This window comes from Pectinophora gossypiella, chromosome Z, assembly GCF_024362695.1.
Source record: "Pectinophora gossypiella chromosome Z, ilPecGoss1.1, whole genome shotgun sequence".
NCBI lineage: Eukaryota > Metazoa > Arthropoda > Insecta > Lepidoptera > Gelechiidae > Pectinophora > Pectinophora gossypiella.
This window is the reverse complement of record NC_065433.1, coordinates 15,108,157-15,131,987: the sequence shown is the minus strand read 5'-3', so window position 1 is coordinate 15,131,987 and position 23,831 is coordinate 15,108,157. Positions and strand designations below refer to the sequence as shown.

The window sequence follows — 23,831 nt, the reverse complement described above, 5'->3', positions numbered from 1 at the left end:
TGATTTGATTTCATTCAAAACTTCTGAGGCGTGGTGCATTGTTGATTCAGGGCTTTACAGTCAATTAGTATTCTAACATTAGATACTTACATAGTTGGTACTTATGCATATAAAATTGTAGCAATGGTTATTGATCAAATTCAAATTGTATTGTTTGTGGGTAGGTATTTTATTTAGGTAGGTTACTTCCATTGTAGTTTATAGGCATCACGTAAATTAATTAAGCTGTGATGTAAATTAGTCCACCACTGAGCATTAGCTGTAATACTTACAGTTATTAGTATTAGTATATGGGAATCAACATCCAAACCGAACCTCATCTTTTATTTTTGCTTTTATGTAATTTCATATTGATAGTTTTTAATATCAGTGTTGCTGTGAAAAAAATCCGTGAGTAATTTCTTTGATTCTTTCTAGTATTAAGATATTGTTTAAGTCTGTAGGCAGCCAGAAAATGGCAGGGTTGGTCATAGAAAGGAGCTGGCGGTACTTTAGGCGCTACACCTCTAGCTCTCGGGTAAAGTGATTGAAGTTCGCCGAATGGCCCGCTCGGATCACCGTCGGCAGCGCCTCGATTCACAAGTTCAAGCGGTTTGTAATCTTTATTTGTTTATATCAGGCAACAACGCCGAATACAATAACCCTAAGCCTTAACATAAGAAAAAATATTACAATGACATTAAAAACAAAATGTCGTTTCAGTGGTTTAGGTCTCCCTCATTCACCGCTCATCGTTATCGACTCACTAGGGTCGATTAATTCTTTCAAATATTTTCCCTTTAGACGATGCGCGACGCCCTGAGGTACCCTCAGGCCTGTTAAATTTTGTACCGGGCGAGACCCCACAGCGGTCCCCGTTTGTCCGGCCATTTGCGCCAAAACTACAATAATAACGTTACGTTAAAAAAGGTGGTTTTGGTCGCGTAGACCTAGAATTAATGATGCGTCCTGCGTTTTGGTTTTTTCGTGGTGAACTTACAAACTTAATCAGTTTAAGTTGGAACAGTCAGTCGAAATGGATTATCTGGTTCAACCATTAGCACATTTAAGTAATTAGAAATGAAAAGTTACATAGGTACTCAGGAAATACCCAGGTTACCTATTTTGTCACAAAAGTTGGCTAGAATAGGTATTACAATAATAATATACTTAACTCCTTTCTTCACGTACCTACCTATTTGTCTATATTCTTCATTGTCGTCATATTGAGCCCTTTGAAAATACAGCTTCTGTTATATAGAGGTCGAGTCTTTCATATTTAGGTACTCACACCTACTTAGATTACTGAGTGAATCTGAAGTTCTTCCCTCGCCATGCCTCGCAACTTGGGCTGTAAGCTAAACGGCGCTTTATCCGGCCCTCCGAGCCGTTTGATCCATTTCATAAATTTGTTTCATAAACTTGCTTCTTTGCCTCTTATTTTCTGAATATGTTACGTTACAAGTAAAATATTGTTGTAACTCACTTCAACATTGAGGTATTCTGCTTTCTCCCTAATATGAAACATGGTCTGTTACATTTTTATTTTAAAGTAAAAGCTTGCAATTATTCTTCTACTTAGTAACTAAACAGAGTGATGGTAAGTAGGTATTCTGTCAGTAAGTAATTTTCCATACTATTTGGCCTATTCTTCATCGAAGTGTTTATAATAATGCTTCGTAAGAGTTAAATTCAATCTTAGTAGAAATTATTAACATCGACTGGCATCCATTCAAGAAATTGTGTAAGTACCTACTTATTTGAATATTAATTTGCAAATGAACCATAACTTAAATTGTATATAGTAAGATTTGACTTTTTCCAAAACAACGTTTTGCATTACAATTTGAAACACGTTTACCTAAACGTACCTAGGTACCTACCTAGGTAGAAGGTACAGCAGTTATCAATTTATGGATCTAAAATATTATATTTTGCATGGAACAATTCCCAACGTTCATCAGTTGATGACGAACCAAATCCTGAGACATGAATTTTTGCCTCTGATTAACTTATATTCCCGTCTGTCTGTTACAAAACGAATTACCGCGTCCTGTCCCCAATTCTAAGCCGCTAATAAAATTACTAAAGGAGCAAACATCGCGAGTTTTGTCTTTTTGATATACAAGTTTAAAATCTACAATTGTCTGGGGAGAATGTTGCCTTCTCTTTTATAAAGAATTGGAGATTGAGTAAAGGGGCCGTACTTGAATGTTATACACCTACCTAGTCAGGTTTGTTTCTGATCGCCGCGCGTGAGAAAAGATTTAGAAACATATTTGGATTACCTGAATAATTCATGAAGGAAAATTAAGAAAGCCGAGGGTTGCAAGGCCTTGAATTTGCCGTTGAATAATTATTGTCTCATACATCGAAATAGTTCGCGATTGTTTTACCAACTGCAAATTAGACTGTAATCGCAAAAACATTAGTTTTTTTATGAAATAAAAATTTACGTATTTTGGATTACTCTTTACTTGTGCTGTAAGACCTTCTTGCCATAGGTATTTCATGATTCTAGGTGTATAGTAAATACTCCATAGGTTTTTGTTCTTCTACAAAAAGTACGAAAGTAAGGCTAAAAATGGCCATATGTATCTTTGGATTGCGTTGATTTTGATTATATTTAGAAGCTTGACTTTTTCAAGCTAAACGTAAACATAAGTTAGTTTACGGTCCTTGTAATAGATACTTTAGAATAGATGTTAACAGTAGGTGTCAACTTGATACCTCTACAAACGGGAAAAAGGTCTTGTCTTGATAGACGAACGGACAACAAAGTGATCCTATAAGGGTTTCGTGTTTCCTTTTGAGGTTTAGAACCCTAAAAAACCTATACATTTATATGTTCCATAATTATGAGTCAGCTGTTTTCCTTTTATTGACAATGCGTTTGAAGTAGTACCTAAACTAATCGCTTAAATCGAATAGCACATGTCGATATATTGTGTCCTTATAAGAAGTGTCCAGAATTAAGGTTTAGATTCCAGCAGGAGCCTGGCGTCGACTAACACAAACCACTTCTAAACAATTTACGATTCCATAAAAGTTCTGTTATAAGTGGGGAAGGCGGTAGTGCCTGTAATTTCACAGACGGGCTTTTAGAGCGGATGCGACACGGTGGGATAGACGCACGCGGCCTTGCGAATAATCATTTTTCTTCTTCGTGTCGATGGAAATTCTTTATTGTATTGCATCTGCGCTCATGGTAAAAGGATTGCCGCGATCCCTGTTTATAAAAAAAATCGTACCTGGGTTGTTCTTCTTTTTTATCGACAATGATCTGTCCTTCGTTCTGCTTCTGATAAGTTATGTTTTAGAATTTTATTTCATGTTTTGATTGTCCAAAAATATAGTTATCTTATTATACTCAAAATACAAGCAAAATACTAATCGGTTCCTCAATTAGTTATTAACGTAGCTTGATCGTTTTTCACAAAATTATGTGACAGAGTGGTAAATTGAAATGCTGTCTCCGATGAAAAGGGCCACTCTGTCACAATATTTTTTGGAATGCGCCTGCAAAGAAAAGTATGCTACCAAGATAAAGAGAACCACTAAATAGTCCTCTACAGACACATCTTTATATGATGTTTTAAAATATTTATTGCCGTTATAATTTTAAAGATGTTAAATCCGATAAATCGAGAAAATGGCTTTTTATTGTCGATAAAAAAGAAGAACGACCCACCTGCACTTTATAGGCAAACAGAAACAAAAGAAGCCAGAAACAAAATTTGTAAAACACTAGTATAATAATTAATGTAAGGAAAAAGTAATATTCAGTGAATATAACGTCGTTTTACTCATTTTTGAAATCTCCATGATTCCCGCTCCTCGCCCCGCGCGTAGTACATGTTCCCCCTTTAGATCGATGCAAGTGGCAGCTGAGCGGCCACTACCTCGAGGTTGCTCTATTATTCAAATATTAGTCTTCGGGCACAGCTTTATTTTATATACTTACTACTCAAAAGAAAATAAGGGCCATCTAACACTGTTCTAAAATTGTGCTTAGGTGGGCGATGGGTCTCTCTCTCTCTCTCTCTCTGTCTCTCGCTCTAGGGGCGGTGCCTTACGTCGGGAAGAACGTGGTCAGCATCAGGGTTGCACCTGGAGCGGATGATCCACTTTCACCGGTTCCTGTCCAGCTTGTCTCTTACGCCCGAGTAGAACTTAGAGGACAACCTAGTTGGTAGAACGCTTGCCTCTCACTTTGAGGTCGCAGTTTCGATTCCAGCACAGGCCTAAACCAATGATTGTCGAATTTGTTTTCGAATTCATGTTTGGATCATAAATGATTATCACGTGCTCAGCGGCCGACGAAAACATCGTGAGGAAACTCACATTCCTGAGATATGCATTTTCGGAGGTATGTGACCTAACCTGTATTGGGCTGGTTTTCCCATACCGGGTTGGAAGGTCAGACAGGCAGTCGCTTCTGTAAAAAACCGGACCTGTCAAATCTTCGGGATAGGTAGGTAAGCGGACTCTGTTAAAAACGGGATAATACTAGGAGGATGTTAGGGTTTGTTCATAGGACTTAACCAAGGGGCAAATGTTCCTATTAATTTTTACATTCGCTAACTCGTTCGAGATAAATAAACAATTGGTGTCAAGGACAATGCGTCTTCGCGACACGTCTTTATTTCCGTTTACATTAGAAATAGGAACATTAGCTACTCGTATGTATATGCCCTCTTGTAAAATGGCGACTGACTGGTAACCTGCGACTAGTATTATTGTCTGTTCTATGCCATTATGGCACAAAACTGGTAAGTACCTAATACAATTCTTATTAAAAGATAACTTACGGAAATTATAGTTTAAAACGTTATTGAACGCATCTCAAATACGGAATAAGGAAAGTAAAATTATTATAATCCCACTGTTTTAATTAAAATTCTGAATATTTTTCCACGTCTAAGTAGTAGATGTTGCTTGCAGAAGTAAACTGTCAAGTCTTCTATTGTGTTCGCTTCATAGGAGAGAGGGTTTTTGCAGTTGTTGACGACATTTGATACCGCACTCAGCCTGCGACAAAAGACTCACTGGACTAATATTTTTTCTGTTGCATAAAGGATAAGTAATATTATATTACATAACACGTACGTAATTATGTTGAATGTAGGTTACCAATAATCTAACGAGTTTACATACAGGGTGTTAGTGACATCGTAACGAATACTGAGGGGGATGATTCAGACCATGATTCTGAGTTAATATCAAGTGGAATTTTTCGTCTCAAAATTCATGATTCTTTTTATTTATTTTTTAAATTATTTTCAATTCTATACTTTTGTGATGGAAAATTCCACTTGATATTAACTCAGAATAATCAGCTGAATCATCCCCCTTAGTATTCGTTACGATGTCACTTACACCCCGCACAAGTTCATACGGTAGCCATACAAGTAGGTATGGGTGTTAGTGACACTGTAACGAATACTGAGGGGGATGATTCAGACCATGATTCTGAGTTGATATCAAGTGGAATTTTCAGTCTGAATATTCATGAAACTTTTTGTGTTTTTTTAAATTATTTTCAGTTCCATACTTTTGCGACGGAAAATTCCACTTGATATTCACTCAGAATCATGGCCTCAATCACCCCTCAAAGTTTTCGTTACGATGTCACTAACACCCTGTATAATTCAAAGTGTGAAATTCGCCAAACAACAATACAATGTAACAGTTGTGTTTAAGTTTCCACGTCTGTAAATACAATCGGCTCATCAGAATATCCGTACATTGCTAAGTATGTATTGTATCTCGTGTGAATTCTTACAATTATTTCCTTAGATTTTACTCTTGAGAGTGTTTACGTCCTGTCCAGGGGATGTAATGCAACTCACTCATTTTGTAGGGTGGCGTGATGCCATTTTGATAGAAATATCTAGTTGATCTGTAAAATCACTTTATGATCCCTAGTTTGGTTAGGATATTACAGGCCGATCACCTGATTTTCCGAAAGTAAGATGATGATGATCCGTGCTTCGGAAGGCACGTTAAGCCGTTGGTCCCGATTACTATTTACTGATGTAAATTAAAAACTTAAAAATAATAGTGAAAGCGACGCTTTAAAAAGAGTCTTGTGTGTGTGTGCGTATGTGTGTGTGAGGATGTGTATTTTATAAAGAAAGTAACTTCAATTTATTGGAAAATGATTAACCTACGAGGTTAAGTAAATACTTAGTTTTATCATAAGATAATCCCTGCAAGTATTCAGTGAAGGGTTTTTGCAAATTTATTTTGAGAGGGAATGGATGAGAAGATTACGCTGAAGTTGTTGTATAAAAAAGGACCTAAAAAGCAGAAGAATCTGTAAAAGCTGGTGTTGAATAAAGAAGATTTAGCGATCAATTGATTACGCCTAGTATTAAGTAGTCAAGGTACAAGAGAGATTATGCCACGCCGCGTCACGCTTTTGAAGCGGCTGCACCAAGATATTTCTAGTTGGACCGCTACATCGAATTACCCATCGGTCATTGCGCAGTAACACAAGTGCTAGCTAGAGGTTGCGCGATACCAAAGACGCAATGAATGTTGTGGAAAGTTTTATAATTCGATTGTTAACCCATATAATATAATCGTTTTGCGCATATTTCGTCCTACCGGTTATGATCCCGCGACATCTTTTTATACCTAATAAGAATTGTGGTACCCTTGCACATTTGAGCCGAATGCACATAGAGACTGCATCGGGAGCGTCACGATCGCGCTCTCGCGCCACGCAATGTTCACAATCGTCTCTGCGTGTGCACTGCGTTTGCTCTTCAGCGCTCCCAATATGTCTAGCCAAGTAGTTCTCTATTCAGACGGCAAATCTGTAAGAGTCACGTCAATGAAAAAAGGAACACTTTCACTTAAAACTCCCTTCTTTTAAGGCACGTACTTAATATTTTTATAATGATGGGTATCAACGGAATCATCGTTACTATCACGTAGGATAGTTTGAAATGTAGGCAACGGGTGTCTGCAGGTGGCATGGTGCAGTTTGAGAAAGCATGTTTGTGACCTATGGCACATGTTGAAATCGGTAAAAGGTTAGCGCTTGACGGCAATCCACTGCAATCGCGTTGTAAATTTTATTTAGAAACAAGAAACCCAGTTAATTTTCCTAAATACAAGACGAGTAAGCAATCTGTATTAACATTAGTACTGACATATTGTTACTTGATTTTTAATCAAAATTTGTAAACGTTAGATACTTAAATATTTATTTCATTTTATAACAAATAACGTGTAAAAATGTGTATACCGTTTAAAGAGCTATAAAGAGTGCGCTCGTTGATATCTTTTATATGGGAACTTTTATTTTATACTCGTAGGTTTCCTTCTCGTAGTTATGTTCAAAAAGCCTTTCTATATTTAAATAAGTCATTCATTTTCCGTATTTACGTGCGTACGGTGGTAAACAGAGCCACATTTCGGTAAACGAATTATTTTTTGTAATAATTAGATGCTATACATACTTGCAATTGGTGTGGATCAATAGTGATCTCAGCGTAATGATACCTAAATTTTAAGTAGGTACTTGACTCCGTATACTGAAGACAGTAACTTGAAAAAAAAAACCAAATAAGGGAAGAAAGTGGTGTGTCAGGAGTCAGGATCGTACTAAGCGGAATTCCGAGGAAATAAGTGTGATCTTATGTACATTTATGTCAAGAACTTAATTAATAACTTTGGAAATCTATTATAACTAGCTTATTATGCACTGATTTTGTTGTAGATTTGCATCGAAAGGCTTTGACTGCTTGTCTGGACAAACAGGGTGTGCCAAAGGCTCTCTTAACTATTAGTCACTATATCCAACAAATACCACTAAACGCTGATATAGGTACTTACTCAGTTTACGTTTTCATTTAACAATCGGAAATCCTTTCGTGCGCAGTTGTTATGATCGATTTATACGTAGGTAAGTAGCTTTTAATCAGAATTCATGTTAATGGAATGGCTGGGAGATATTTCATTTAATGGACTTCCCATTTACACAATGCCAATATGATGGGCTTAGTGGATTATCTTACGTAAAGCCTCTTGTAAAGGGACCATTAGAGTGCGGGTAGGCCAATGTTATATTATATAAGTTCACGTCTATATCTCATATTGGGCTAGTCAGAGGTATATCCATAGCAAGATAAATCGCGAGTACCGTACGCACGCTTCACCGAGCTTTCTGGACGTGATAGCTTGTGAGCCGTATCGCCGTCTATAATGGACCTCTGTGTTAGTGAAAATTGCACTTTAGATAAATTAATAACTCATTGGTGCAAGTCCGGTTTCGGGGATCGAACCGGTGCTCCCCGAATGGGATGTTAACCGGCTACACATAGGACCATAGTGACTTTTTTGATAATCGTCACTAATATTTACATATCCGAAATTTCCTCTGTTACCTCTTCACACTAAAACGCCTGACTTTACAAGGACCAACTTAGTGTAACGAGACAATCGAAGTGCATGAAGGCCATGTCGCGGGCGGGAAGCTACTTACTAACTAATTAATTGAGGAGCAGAAATCAGCATTACACAACAATAATATAAAAGGCACTTGCCTATTAAGTAGTGGTAAGTAGTGGCAGATAAGATTATTAACATAATACACCAACTTGAAATGGTAAAAGGTTGACAAAATAACTTGACATTGTAATACGTGTACCTACTTTACAAGCCGGTATCTGTGACATTGACACGATTGACCCGACAGCTATCGCCCAATATTGCAAGTCCACGTAAATACCTACTTCTCTATCTTCATCTCGGGTTACAATGAGGTGACTTGTCATCATAGTTGCAGCATTTCGTTGCCTATATGCCCCTAAACAAGTTATCATCGATTGGTTTTCATTCCATTATGAGGCCACATGTGTCTACACTCAGCGGGATCCCCTGTCTGGGAGACATAAGAGTGATGCAGAGAATTAGATCTGAATTTGTTCTACTGAATTATCCTGAAAACAGAATTTGTTCCGTTAAAAAAACGGAAATACAAAGTTTTCTAACCGACCTCCAGCCAGCGGGATATTTCCCAAAGTTAAGTCTGATGAAGTATAAATTGGTATTAACTTTTAGATCTGTATTTATTCTGTTCAACAAAACAAAAAAAATACTTCTGACGTCCTTACTTCAGCTACAATCAAGCTGCAATGAAACCTCCAGTCAGCGGGATATTTCCCAAAGTTAAGTCTGATGAAGTATAAATTGGTATTAACTTTTAGATCTGTATTTATTCTGTTCAACAAAACAAAAAAAACTATTTCTGACGTCCTTACTTCAGCTACAATCAAGCTGCAATGAAACCTCCAGTCAGCGGACTTTTTCTCTCACAGCTTCAATTTGTACCTGATACATAGTTTTTTTTTTATATTCCACTCACATAATATCTTTCAAATTCTATACTTTTTAATTTAAGCACTAGATGTACGAATAGGTAATTTAAGTGAAAATATAGTCGTAAATAGGTTATTTTTTATTATTTTAGTGTAAAAGTTACAAAAGAATGTCATTGAGAGAAAAAGTCCGCTGACTGGAGGTTTCATTGCAGCTTGATTGTAGCTGAAGTAAGGACGTCAGAAGTATTTTTTTTGTTTTGTTGAACAGAATAAATACAGATCTAAAAGTTAATACCAATTTATACTTCATCAGACTTAACTTTGGGAAATATCCCGCTGGCTGGAGGTCGGTTAGAAAACTTTGTATTTCCGTTTTTTTAACGGAACAAATTCTGTTTTCAGGATAATTCAGTAGAACAAATTCAGATCTAATTCTCTGCATCACTCTTATGTCTCCCAGACAGGGGATCCCGCTGAGTGGAGACACATTGAGGCCACAACAACCAAAGTAAAATATTTATTTTCTCCCGTAAATTGCTGTGTCATGCACACACTATATGCACAAAGTCCAAAGCACTGGTCATTTTCATTAGGTAGGTACTTAGACAGTTCCTCCCTTCCCTTGCACTTATTCCGTACCAGAACGTTAAATTGATTCACATCAGTTTCCGGGTTTTATAGAATTCCTACAACGGATAAAAACATTTCGGATTATCTTCCATGATCTTAAATAATAGGTAGAATCAGACAACGTCATATGTTATACATGTTGTCCTTATTCCAAAGTAAAAAAAATATTTTATACTGCACCGCATAATATGAATATTATATAGGTACTTACCACACGAAACTCTACCAGTATTTTAAAAAAATATAGGTATTTAGGAGCCGCTAAAGTCACCGCCGCACGGTGGTCTGAAAATCGGATTTCATAGACTTAGGGATTTAAATTTTCAAGTGGTAGGGTTTTTTTTTTAAATTAAGGTGGGTTTGCTCTTGACTTCGTTTGGGTTTGTTTTTGCCGGATATTGCTTCTATTAAGTATTACTATACACAAAATTTACAACTGAGTCATTTTCGCACAAAAAATAAGGGATTACATTTTATTTACGAAAAATGTGTATAGAGCTGGTATGAAAAATCCGATTATCTCTTAAACGGCAAGAAGCACAGTTTTCCTAAGGGTAAGTTACTCTTAAAAGTTAGGCATAGATATAAATAATATCACGGATTTTTCTGTAGACCAAAAAAGAGGAACAATTCACCTTAGGTAAGGCCTCCAGTCCAGTCAATAACTTAACTTACTTACCTATAAAAATACACAATATTAAAACATCGATCATAGTTACAACGAACTACAAGAACTTTTATATTATGTTACTTGCTGCTACGGAACCCTTCAAGGGCGAGTCCAATTCGCACTTGGCCGCTTTTTTTGTTGTGCTCTCTTCCTTGTTCTTTATCTGTTTTCTCAAATTGTGTTGTTCGGATTCCTTACGAAAGGGCCTGCAGTCGCATAAAAGTTAATTTTAACTTTAAATCGCACAACAAAGTAGCGCTGTTTATTGGCAAGGCCTGCTGGTGTCGAACTACTTAATCTCTCAAATAACATCGTCAATGACGTGACATCTGATTAGGAGGATTTTAAAAGTTAGCAAGTTTTGAGTAAAAGTAGAACACGTTGAAGCAGCGATCGCGTCATCGCTCGCGTGGCGTGGCAGGCGCGAAGAGGCGCCGCGTCACCCGCCTCGGTACACTTGCTGAAGTACACCTAACTCGCTCCAACCTACCACGGTCGGCTTATCTAAGCGAGACAGCCGCAACTGGCGGGCTGTACAGTTGCCGCAAACAGCAAACTTTATACAAATTCCAAGTTGCCGGAACCCGCTCAGTTGATTCTCAGTCGCAGTTAGGACCGCACGCGTCCACTGACCACCGAACCGAATAACTTTTCGCCATGACGTTGCGCTGCGTGCTTGCGGTGCTGGCATTGGCCGGGGCCACGTTTGCTGGTCAGGAGGTCACCGAACTTAAGGTGGACGTAGTCAGCGTGCCCGAAGGATGCACGACCAAGTCCAAGCACGGCGACATGCTCACTATGCACTACACCGGCACGCTGGACGACGGGCATAAGTTCGACTCGAGGTAAGTTCAACCTAATCCTGACTCAACATTTATTTATAATTGTAACTTTAGTATTTACCTTGACTAAAAAAAATGTTGAATTGTTTACTTGACGTATCGGAACTGACAAAACCTAGCAGGCAAGACTGTATAGGGATACGGATACTGATGTCGAAACCTAACTGTAGGTCGCCACTGCTCGATGACTAAGCGATAACGTGCTAACAATTACAATAATTTGTGACCATAAAATTATAAGCGGAAATAAACACAATTACGTTATGTGACATGCGCCATTGACCCGGTAATAAAACTTTGAATTAGGAACACCTCGCACGGTAAAGTTAACGGACACGTGAAAGTTACTGACGACTTTCGATTTAATTGTTAGACTAAAATATGCCCTAGACTTTATAGGTAGGTAAGTTAATAAGTTCTTTTTTAGTTACCTTGTTGTTGTGTTTTTGTAGCCTATAACTAAGTAGTACTAAGGTAGGTGTAATCGGTATAATGTTTGAAAAATATTTATTCTGACATTCTTAAGATATTATCTACCTACCTACCTATACACCTAGTTATTTATTTTTAGTTTGTCGTAGTTAAACATTTATTTTGATCCATAATCAAATTCTCCTATAAGAACTCCATTGCAATATTATTTCATAAATAATCTAGGTAGGTAGGTACCTACCTACTGAGTTGAACGTATTCCACTACCGTGCATAGGCTTCCCCTTAATTAGCCCGAGAGGTAGGAATATGGAGCATGTTACAAATATTATTTATATTAAAAACAATATAAAATTGGTAATGTGTGAGTTTTGTAATCTCAAACATTTTATGATTCGATAAGGAAGGCTGGCAACGTTTAGGTTGGTGACCTGTTATTATAAATGCGATGTTTATATCAAACCGTTATCATATTATATTTGCTAATACCTAGTAGGCATGGCATAAATAGGTATGTCCTAGGACAAAAAAGTTTCATTCAATAAACAAAGTAGTATACCCTAACTTAAAAGTATCGGTAAACTCTATCCGAATGTACAATTCCTAGACATAAATTCCTAGAAAGCAGTGGAAAATACTTGTATCTTTTTGACGATTTGTGTTTCTGCCTACCACAGCAAGCAGCGTGTGCGCGTCTATGTGCGGTTGTAGTGATTTTATAAATAAGTCCTGAATAATTCCTCCACGATTCAAGTACTAGGTCCTGGACTAGTCCAGGAGTCTGCAACTGCGGTAAAGGATTCCTGCGAGTTAATAGGCACTTTATAAATAGTTAGCCCATATATATTCCACTATCAGGCAAATGTCCTCCCATCATCTATCAGAAGGAAGATAAGTACTCTACTTAGTGATTTAACACAATTAGTGTGAAACATGTAATCCAAATGCAGTGTAACTTAATCTAGTGGAAGTTTAGTTTCATTATTTTCTCATTAAGTAGTTATCTAAATTATAATAACAAGAACTCCTACGTCACTGAAGAGAACAAAATGCATCATAAGCGCATTACTTACCCAAGAGTTATGAAACCCTCATGCGGGTAAAACTACGTATTATATTACTTTCTACTGAACTCTTATATACTTAAATATATTATATAAGATCATGCCTATCTCCCGTTGGCGTACACAAAGACCTCGGAATTCCACTTAAGTACTACGATCCTGACACACCACTTTCGCTTCTTCGTCAAAATATCATAATGAAGCACTGTACCCGCTTAGCTTTCTAAGAATTACAATTTTATTATCTGTTTTACAATCTTTCCGTAATCGTTCAGTATTTTCGTCACTGTTACAACCTCAGGTTACAAAAATAATCACATGCATGTTTTCGTGTTGAATGCGCTTTAGAATGTGTATTTTGTACCAGCTAAACGTATCTTTAGCTCACGCCTAGCGCCTTGAGAAATGCTAAAATCCAACGAAGACTTGTGATTAGCAGCCAAAAGTTGCGCCTGTTTCATAAACTCCCTAACTTTCGTTATTACCGTTTATGTGTGCGAAAATTTACCGTTTAATTATCTTAGGTAACTTTGTCCACGTTAAAGTTAGCTACACACGTCGGTACAGTGCAAAGAACGCCAGGTAATGCCAAGACCACGGGAATGAGATTCAGAAGTGCACAACTATTATGCACTCTTGAATCTTCGATTTTTTTCACTCTAGTCAGGTCGAAAATGCTGCTGTTGCTTCTTCTTACGATCATAATGTTTTATTATTTCTAGGAGATACCTAGCTACTATTATAGATTTCATTACTACTTACTGTTTACCATTTAGAAGAAAGTTATTTACCGGAGTGTCCTTTTCCCTTAAACCTAAGAAATAAAAACTTACTGCACAGTCACATAATGAGACACATACGCACGCAATGGTATTCTATATGGTATGGCGGGCTTACGTTATTTAGGTAATCACCGCGCGTCACACATCGGAACGCAATGAAGAAAGCTTGTACGCGATTAGGGAGTGTACATTATTCACGTTGCTCTCATCCGTACGAAGGAGTTTACTTTTTAGTAGTCCACGCCACTTTCTCTTGCCTCAAATGTTCTCATGTATGCTTTCTTATATAAATAAATAATGTACCTACTTACAATTTGCGCTTCATTTCAGTCCTGAAAATAATTATAAAAGATATAATATTAGGTCTTTACCTATGAATTTGCCGTTTTGTATGAAAAAAACATAAACGAATGTTTTTTATTTGCATTAATCGAAGTAATCACACACGCAATCAATGCATCTTTGTCAACGCTGTGGCAGCTTATTGATGCTCTTCTTAAACAATCAACAACTTCTTTAAAGGATCTCGGGTATTGATTTTTTTTCCCGCAAAGAAGTTATCCAAACTCTGGAAAAAGTAGTAGTCTGTAGGCGCAAGGTCTGGTGAATGCGGATGACGGAGAGATTCCAACCCCAGTTCGTACAACTTGGAGACCGTCTGCTTTGCAGTATGAGGTAGCGCGTTGTCGTGCAGGAGCAGCGGAGACGAGCGATTGACCAATGCTGGTTGGAGATGTGGCAGCTTCTACATCATTATGTTCAGTTCTTCACAGTACACATCTGCAGTACCGCTCACTCTGTTTGGTAAGAAGCTGTGATGAATCACACCTGCGCTAGACCAGCAAACAGTGACCATCACTTATCTAGGGGTAAGTTTTCCTTTAGGGCAATGTTTAGGTACTGAACCAAGATCCATCCAACTTGCTGAGCGCTTGCGGCTATCAATCAGAATCCATTTTTCATCGCAGGTAACAATGCGGTTCAAAATTCCTTCATTTGTGTGTCTGTTGAGCAGTGCAAGGCAGGTCTCGGCGCGTACTTCGCGCTGGCGATCATTGAGTTCGTAGGGCACCAACGTGGGGACGCTAACATCGAAAGCTGCTGCTAATTCAGCCGTAGATTCGACAATCGCCTTTAATTCGTCATTGTCGACCAAAGTCTTCAGAAGACCGTGAATTTCTTTTTTCAGATCGAAATTTCCAGAAGAGTGTTGGTTTGTAGTGTTAGCTCCGTAGACGTCGTTTGTTGCGTGCCGCATGTCCCGGGTTGCTGCCACGACGGTACTCGTATTCCATAACTACTCAAACTTTTAACGTATCTATGATAACGAAAAAGATTGAAATGCGATGAAAATGTAACTAACCAATAAACAAATAATTACTTTTGAAAAAATAATTCCATGTTTTTTTTTTTAAATAAAATTAATTTGAAATTAGAATTCTTAGCCATACAAAAATTATTTTGATTTGAAATGGCCATTATGTTGCTATTTGACATTTGTTTGCATTGCGAACTTACCTTTATATGCGCCAATGTCAAATTACAATATTACTTTTTAAGATGAATTGCTACGATGGGGCCTTTTAACCCCCCAGTACTGCAGAACGGCAATTTCATAGGTAAAGACCTCGTATATATAGGACTGATCAATAAATATTTTCTTGTGCTTAGATAGATCTCAATTGACGCAATGTAAGAATTTCTGGAGCAATAACTGCTTGTAACAAGACTATTAACATTTGTTAAGTTAAGTTAGCCAAGTTTATAACTTTATGTCAAAGCAGCTATTATTTGAAATTTTATCTACAGGCTGTAAAAAGAAAAAGAAAGTAGTTTAGTAAATAGAAAATGAGACACCATGCAGCATGCAGACACGTATGAAGTCCTTAGTGGGTTGAAAGTCACGTAAAGGTTTTATCTTTATATCTATCCAATAAATTTCGTTAAATTATTTACTTCGCTGACTCAATTAAGCATTTTTTGCTCACTGGACGATGAACCACCGCGATACACACATTCCGGTTTCATTTTTGTTAATTATTGCCTAACATAATTTCTGTTGTATATCTACATGTTATTTGTTCATCTGGTCAAATAAAAACATATTTGTAAGAAGTTACGTCAAATGGTCAGTAAGCTGTTGAAAATATTATTATTTTCGATGCCAATTCTGCAGCTGCTTACTAACCAATTACCTTAAATGATAAGCATTGGTCTATCACGTAGCTGTGATACTATAAACAATAACCGGTTACAAAGAGAAAATTTAAATCGAAGAAAAATATTACTGGGACGGGTCTTCAACCGACAGCACTTGTTGTGTTATTGATGTGATGACACATAGATCGAAATAATTTCACATGCATTTCGCGGACAGGAGGAGGATCCGGTAGTGTAATGATTAACACGCTCGTCCCAGCTTGATTAGAGCTGCTGCTTAAGTCCCGTCCGAGTCAGATTTTTTTTCGATTTAAGTATATATTCTCTTTATGACTTTCCCTTAGCACGGGTAAGTGCTATAAAAACAAAAATCAATAACCGGTCATACCTAACAGTTTCCGCAGTTTTCACGAGGAAGCGTAGTTCTAAAATAAGTTTTAGACTAACTATTCCTTTTTTTCTAAACCCCGACGTGGATTTGCGACAAAGTTCGCAAATTAATATTTTATTTTTAAAGGCTGCTGTTTAAATAACAGTGCTAATCAGCACTTTCTTTTCCCGCATTGTGGAATGGCTTCTAATGTTACCACTACAAAGTCTACGATCTCGCACGGAACTGTGTAATTTAATTCCATACCATTGTCAGTCGACGGAGGTTTTGCTTGACATCGTTTCCCTAGAAAGTAGACTCATTTAATTTCATAAAACAATGGCGTAGGCACCGCGAGGTGAAAGTGTTTACACTAACAACATAGAGGATTGGACAACTTTAGTAGGTAATATAAATTGTTAATTAGCACCTTTAAAAAATCTATTAATGTTGTGTTCGTGAGACGTAGTTCGCGCACGTACTCGGCTTTCTATTCTTTGAACTAATAATGAAGGGGTGGTGTGAGTGTTATTCCGAAGTGTAAATGCTGATACCTTATAACCCACTACGATACGTCGAAGATATATTAATCGTATTATACGGCAATTTAAGTTTGCCCTACACTTCCAAGTTTCGGTCCACATTTACCCGGCGAAACTAAGGATACCTCCACACTGGCTGGTTATTCGGTTTGTACCGTTCTCCCATAGGCACCGCGACAATAGTTCGTTGTACGTACAACGGTACCTACTACATTAAAGTAGGACGTCTTTATTTGTTTTTGTAGTTGTATGTTGTACCTAATACGATATAAAATATTGACTTTTACAAAGGCAAGACTACATAAAGTTTTGTTACTTAATTATTGCAATTACAATAGTTTTGCTTTCGTTATGAAGTGTTGTTTTAATAATTTCTTACAATAAGAAATTTCGGTGTAAAATATCCACTGTGGCGACATGATGAGGTGTGCTCTGACCTTTATCCTTGTTAGCCTTTTGAGAGCTCCTCTGGTCGCATCAGTTTTAATGTCATGCGATTTGCCGTTTAGTTTGTGTGATAGAGTTACCTGTAGGCTGTAGGTAATTCAGTAAGAATAACACCCATTGTACAAAACATATGTTTATTGTATGTGGAGGTAGGACTTGCCTTATTAGGCAAGTTATTACTAGTTCGGGCACGGATCTTAATCTAGCACGCTAGTCCGGAATAGGTGGACAAAGTTACTACTTATTTTAGTGGGATTTTCTTAAATTACATATAAATGAAACACCTATTTTTAAAATTATTAACCGATTTGTCATTAACGTTTAATGATGGAAAGTATAATACAAAAACATATAAGTACTAAGTATATTATACTTGCCGTGATTATGAAAATCCATAATTTTATAAACTATTTATAAACTAGAAAAATTGCAACTTTAAAGTTCATACCACGAATACCGATGAGTTCTTTCACGAATTCCAATTCACTCATCACTCACTCAGACTCATTCTGGTCGGTGGGTGGTAATGGTAAGTGATCTGTTTATTCCTTTATAGGAGAAATATTACTGACTTCATTATTTTATTATTTGTGTAATTACATTGGGTGTGTGTCCAATTACCTACTAGGACAGATACAGCATCTAAACTGCGACCGCAATCCGATTGAAGAGCGTTTCGTTCATTTACATTTAGGATTTACGAGTACAAGCCGTTTCATTAACAATTTCGATTACTTTGTATTTGTGTGTTTGTCGAACGATCGGCAAGCTCCCCGCCGCTGATAGAGATTTAATTAGAAATTCCTATCAGCTAAAAGAAAATTAAGTTTTGAATGTAGAGGATAGCCGACCGAAAACGGTTCAAATAATTAAGCAAACACGAGAAGGCTGGCGCACGCGCGCCCTGTCGTCTGCGGGCTTGCTTCCCGTATCCAATATTATGTTTGTGTATAGGTAAGTACTTAATACAATAAATAAAGTACCTAAGTACACGTTATGCACAACCTCACTGTCGATTAGCATAAGCAAGCTAAGTTATATAAGTTACTGCAGCATAAGCGTAGCGTGTTAATAATAACAAAAAATATAAGTAGTTTTTTATAAAGCTCGCACTAATCTCAAGCCTACCCTCTCTCTTAATACCTACCCTTACTTATAAATAAAAATAGGTAAGTAATTTACTTGGCGGCAATTTGTTCGATTGCTACTAATAATACTTTTATTATTCCAGCAACCGCAATGCCAGCCAATGAACACATTTATTATAATCACGGAATGAAACCTTATTAAGTTAACGATGTGTAATATTTAGTTGGTCACTACATTACGTCTTTTGCCAATGATTCGGCTTTATATAATAGGTAGGTAAATGTGTTGCATTGTGCTACATCGGCTATTGTGTGTCCGGGAACAAAGCCACTGTTCACACAAGGTACCTACATTTGATAAATGCAATATGATTATGATTCTCTAAATTTGCATTATCAGATCGGAATTCTTTATAATAAGTTGCATACATGAGCAGAGGTCACACTATACTCAAGCATTTACCTATTTACTTACTAGGAAGATTTATTTCATACTGAATAGTTTAGTAACGTAAGATGTTAGTTAATTGCGAGTGTAATTCGTGATTTATAAATATAGACATGGTAAAAGGTCGTAGAGAGGCAGTTTTCCTTGAAAGTTGATAGTCGAAGAATATAAAAAAATGTTTAATGTTTACTTATAAGCAGGATGTTTGGATACGATTAAGACATGTTAAAGGGAGTTTTAATTACGTGGGTTTTGTTTCAAATATCCTAGCGTGGTGAAATGATTAGTTCCGCTATGGCATAGCGTGAGCCCCGTGACAAACTGATTGCGTACAGTACGTGTGCTTCCCGAGCGGAGACGTGGTATTGAAGTGGACCACGTGGCACCTAGCGGTAGGTGCACACAGGCGTCGCCGCACCGCTACCAGTGCGTAACAGCCGTAAAGATTGATAAGGCAAGTTATGCTCGTTAGTTGGTGGAACCAATAAAATAATATTACAATCTGGCAGATCTTATTACTTATGGACTTTAGCAACTTTTCACATATTGACGCGCTGTAGTAGTTAGGTGACTGCCACACAGCTTTGACTTCAAGATGCAGAAGAAATGAAAATCATAATTAACATTTCATAAAAATTACGATCCACATAATAGGTACTTAGTTACTTGAGTTACACTTAATCATAAGTTTCAACACGTAGGTAATTAAAAAGTTATTTTTACTCATTGAATGTACAATCGATTTCATACAACTACGTACAGCGTTCAGCAATGAATGCATCTATTAACACCGTCATGAGAGTATAGTATTTCACAATATTTTGTAGATAATTTCCAAAGGTAGGTTCGTCCTACCTACCATCGTTCTTATAATATAATAAGTAGCGATAATTTCTTATCGATACGAATGACCACGACTAAATTTTCATGCTAATAATTAAAAATATTTTTTTAATTCGTGCAAATAGTGTTCGTGAATCTGTAAATTTTTAAATTGTAATAGCAGTCAACAATCCACCTTATCTTTTCTCTGCTATCAACAGATCCTTCAAAAAAAATAACCTATCTATCAGATTCTCGTACCTACACATATACACGTATAATATACTATTATAAGTATGTAGGTAAGTACGTATATTCGGTTGGATTTGAAAGTAATTTCCTTTACATGCAATACCTACTTATATGTGTATCAGCAAGGTTAACAAGTGACTGATAAAGCCCCGAATAATTACTAGGTAGGTACGTATTTTGTTCAGATAGGGACCTATCTCCCGATCGAGGTCATTAGCGATTAAAACTTTTTAAATGTCATTCAAGTTACCTTGCTCATTAATGACTACTCGCTGAAATAAATCTTTTTTTAAATTTATTGCAATATCATATTATCAGTTTGTTATAATAAAATATTATCTTGGTGGTCAGCTATAAGTAGATTAGATAACGTAATATTGATTTCTCCAGAGCTGCGATTTCTAATTAGGTATTTCATTTTATATTTTGTTTGTCTCGTGTTTTATTTAAAAACACTTATTTTTGCTTCCGTACCTGCTTAACCGATCGAGAAAAACATAGCGATTTAGTTTAGTTATGTATTGTTTCTGATTTACTTTTTTTATTTCTAATTAACTTAACTTGAATACCTATACTTACTAAAGTTATTTTCCAAAATAAATTAAGTCTGTACGTAAAATGGCCGCGGGATTTGGGCGCTATTCACGTGCCTCTACCAAAAAGCATACACGAGCTGGCGCGCTGCGAACGCTGCAATTGCGAATTGAATGGCTTGGCGTTTTGATTTGAAACACTCGTAAAAACTCAGATGTATGCTTTTTGTTAGATGGCGTTGCGGCGCCTGGTGCTCCGTGGATATTCTGCCTCGCCGGTAACAAAGGTAGGTAGACTGCTCACATTGCAAAAATAATAAATGTGTCTATCACACTCCAAAGCAGTGTATTCTGTCTAAACATACCTTCACATTTTAAAGTTAACACAGTGTTTGCCTAAATGATTTGCGGCCCGATTCCTCGTGATTTCACGAGGATCACGAAGATCACTCTTAGGTACACTTACCTACTTAGGGCTAGCACGGCTAATTTCAAACTGCCTTCGCTATTTTAAACTAACATGCAATAATCACAAACATGTCAATAATTCTAGTAACTATCCCATATAAAGTGAGTGTCCTTTATATGCGGAGAATATATTGAAGTAAAAGTACACTAAGGTATATCGGATGTTCTAGTTTGTTTACATTGCTCCGGATCGTTGAGCCCCAGCTCGGGTGTTTAAATTCGAATGATACAGATTAGGTGCGATTTATGTGTGCCGCCAGCGATATGAGGTGGACCTACAGCCTCTGAGGTATTCAGACAGTGTGGGCGATCTGCTGCTAGCCACCTTGACTGATTAAACTATTACAATCACATTTCCTACGTATTAGGTCTTCAATAAAATGTTTACAACACCAACATTTTTAATTATTTTTTAATAATAGATTTCGACAATGTCCCCATCGGGAATCGAACACGTACCTCCAGATCTTGAGCCTAATGCTCTAACCACTAGACCACGGAGGCATTGTCGAAATCACTTTGTGGGATTGTCCTTTGTTTGATAAAGACTTTTAGGCTTGAATTACCTGATTGTCTGAAAAAGTAAGATAATTCCGTGCTTCCGAGGGCACGTTAAGCCGTTAGTCTCGGCTATTAGCCGTAAAAACACCTCCTCCAACCCGCAGTGGAGCAGCGTGGTAGAGTATGCTCCATACACCCTCCGGTAGATTGAGGGGAGGCCTGTGCCCAGGACGTATATAGGCTGTTTATGTTTATGTATGTAATAATAGATTGTTTTCGAAGTCAGTTCCGGGTATTTCAGTATATCAGTTCCAAGTACTTATTTAAAATGTTTCATATTCTAATTCCCAGTCTGTGGACTTGAAAATCAACCTTTGATTGTATCTGTACATCTGCCTCGTGTATTTTTTTGTAAATCTGCAAACAATGAGGTCTCTAGAGTGAAATTTTCCCACTTACCTACGATGTATGTACGTAGCGTAGGGGTTATTGACATAACACGACAACGGTTTGTCTGAGGTACTGGCTGGAAGGTACATATCTAACCAGACGTGCGTGTGCCTGCCTCACCCACTGGTATCGACAAACTCGCTCTCACTCCGCACTAGCCAATAAAATAAGATTGTCGGTTGCGGGATACGAAGGCCCAGGTGATACATAGCGGCCAAACTTTATAGCCGAGGCGAGGTTTCCCATCCTTTAATATTTAATATTGAAAAAAAAAAAAAACAGTAGCTATCCATCGCTGTGTCGAATCTGCACTTGTTTATGGCAGCGCCAGCGCCGGAGTCGATGGATCGCGCAGATGTATCACGAATGCGGAGAATACTCGATAGGATGTACCAAGTGATTGCTTTTTAAAGAACGGCTATGGGTGTACGTTTGAGGTTGATCGAATGATACGGACCCTATACAAAGATTTCAAGTGCACTTACTTATTCAATGGGATTTTAAAAGCTCTTTTAGAAAGTTATACTTAAGTACCGCTACAGAAACGAAATTAATTTGACCGTAAAAGTTTCCGGAAGTAGCTGTCACTTTATTATTTCAGCCGGTTCATCAGAGAACTGCAAAATTTTGCTGTGAACACTTAAGTACATGATCGTAAAGCTGGCGATGTTCTAGTAAGACAAGCTCGAACTCCTGAAACAATGTCTGCGATGTAGTGCACGGTGGCCACAAAACGGTTTCGTTTACCGCCCGCACAAAAAGGCGTAAGGTAATCGAGGCGAGTTCACGTGCGATCCGGCACTCGCCCCGCTCGGGAACTTGCGCGAAAGAGTCGTAAAACGTAACATGTACAACCAGCTTCACCGTGCAACCGTGCTAGATGAGCCACAGCCCTTGTTCCACTATCCACACCCTCCTAAATAAAATTCCAACCGAGTACCAAAAATCTAAGTAATCCAACTTTCTATTCCTAGCTTTCCAGTCAGACGTTTCGTAAAATTCGAACGTTGACTGAGTATTATTAGGTAGGTACTTACTGAGAGAGAGACAAATTATCGCCCTCTTGTGATACTCGTGACTGGCACTAGTTTCTTCGTTCCAAATAACGGGATATTACTTTCTGCAGAAAATAATTTACTGGAACATTGACCGATCAATTATGTTTGTTAAAGCACCTATTACATAGTAATAGAGGGGGCAGGAACAAGCAGGCAGTGATAAGCGCAGTCCCGATGCTGTATCGCTACTGCATAGTGACAGTTTGCTGCTTTTAGTAAAGGTTTTCGTTTTATGTTTTGATATACATATTATGCTGCATCGCGACCGTATCGCGACTGTATCGCTGCAAAAAGTCGCGGTGTGTAAAAGGCCTTACAGTTTGATAACCCTAAACCAAAACTTAAAGACATAAAAAATATAAATACCTACCAGTAGCTGAATGGCATATAAAAATGCGTAATTTTCATTATGCATGCGATTTGTGTTATGCACAAGTTTAGATGTTATTTTTTCGGAGAGTAATAATTTGTGAAGAAGTGTGGAGTGTCATTAATGGTCTACGTTGAGAATATGCAAATGGCGTTTCTAGCGTGTTTTTACATTTGCAGGAGCGCCGTAACCTCCCGCCGTGGCGGTAACGATGCGGTCTCTCCCCCGACTCTGAATTATTAACACGTGCCATCCGAGAACTTGAATCGACAGAATTAAAACTTACCGACCTCTTTCATATTTCACCTACTTACGTTGTTTTCCCAATTCAGACCATTGTGGGAGACCCATTAATGGGGTTCTCGCCGCGCTGTTTCCAACAACAGCCTCCAAACTCAGTGTTGTTTCATTTTAACACGGCAAAGTTTTGTAACGTTAATCAAGGTAAACGTTACGTTGAAATGCGAAAGATCTAGATAGAAGTGGAAAAGCCAGAACGTCAATAATCTGCGTCAGCCTGACACATTGTGTTGTAAGCTCCTAATAATTCGGCTTGGGCTTAGCCGCACGCCTTGCACAACAAAGGTTA

At 37.6% G+C, this 23,831-nt stretch overlaps 1 protein-coding gene and 1 long non-coding RNA gene across 2 annotated transcripts in view; both read left to right on the top strand.

The window, feature by feature from the left end:
* Positions 1-23,831, top strand: part of LOC126379788 (uncharacterized) — a 78,071-nt gene that overhangs the window by 8,629 nt on the left and 45,611 nt on the right. The gene's annotated exons all lie outside the window — the stretch shown is intronic.
* The window catches only part of LOC126379785 (FK506-binding protein 2), a 41,492-nt gene continuing 28,857 nt past the window's right edge, over positions 11,197-23,831 (top strand). The window contains exon 1 of the mRNA XM_050028665.1: positions 11,197-11,459. Coding sequence (XP_049884622.1) covers positions 11,272-11,459 — 188 coding nt within the window. The 5' untranslated portion in view covers positions 11,197-11,271. The remainder of the gene's footprint in view (positions 11,460-23,831) is intronic.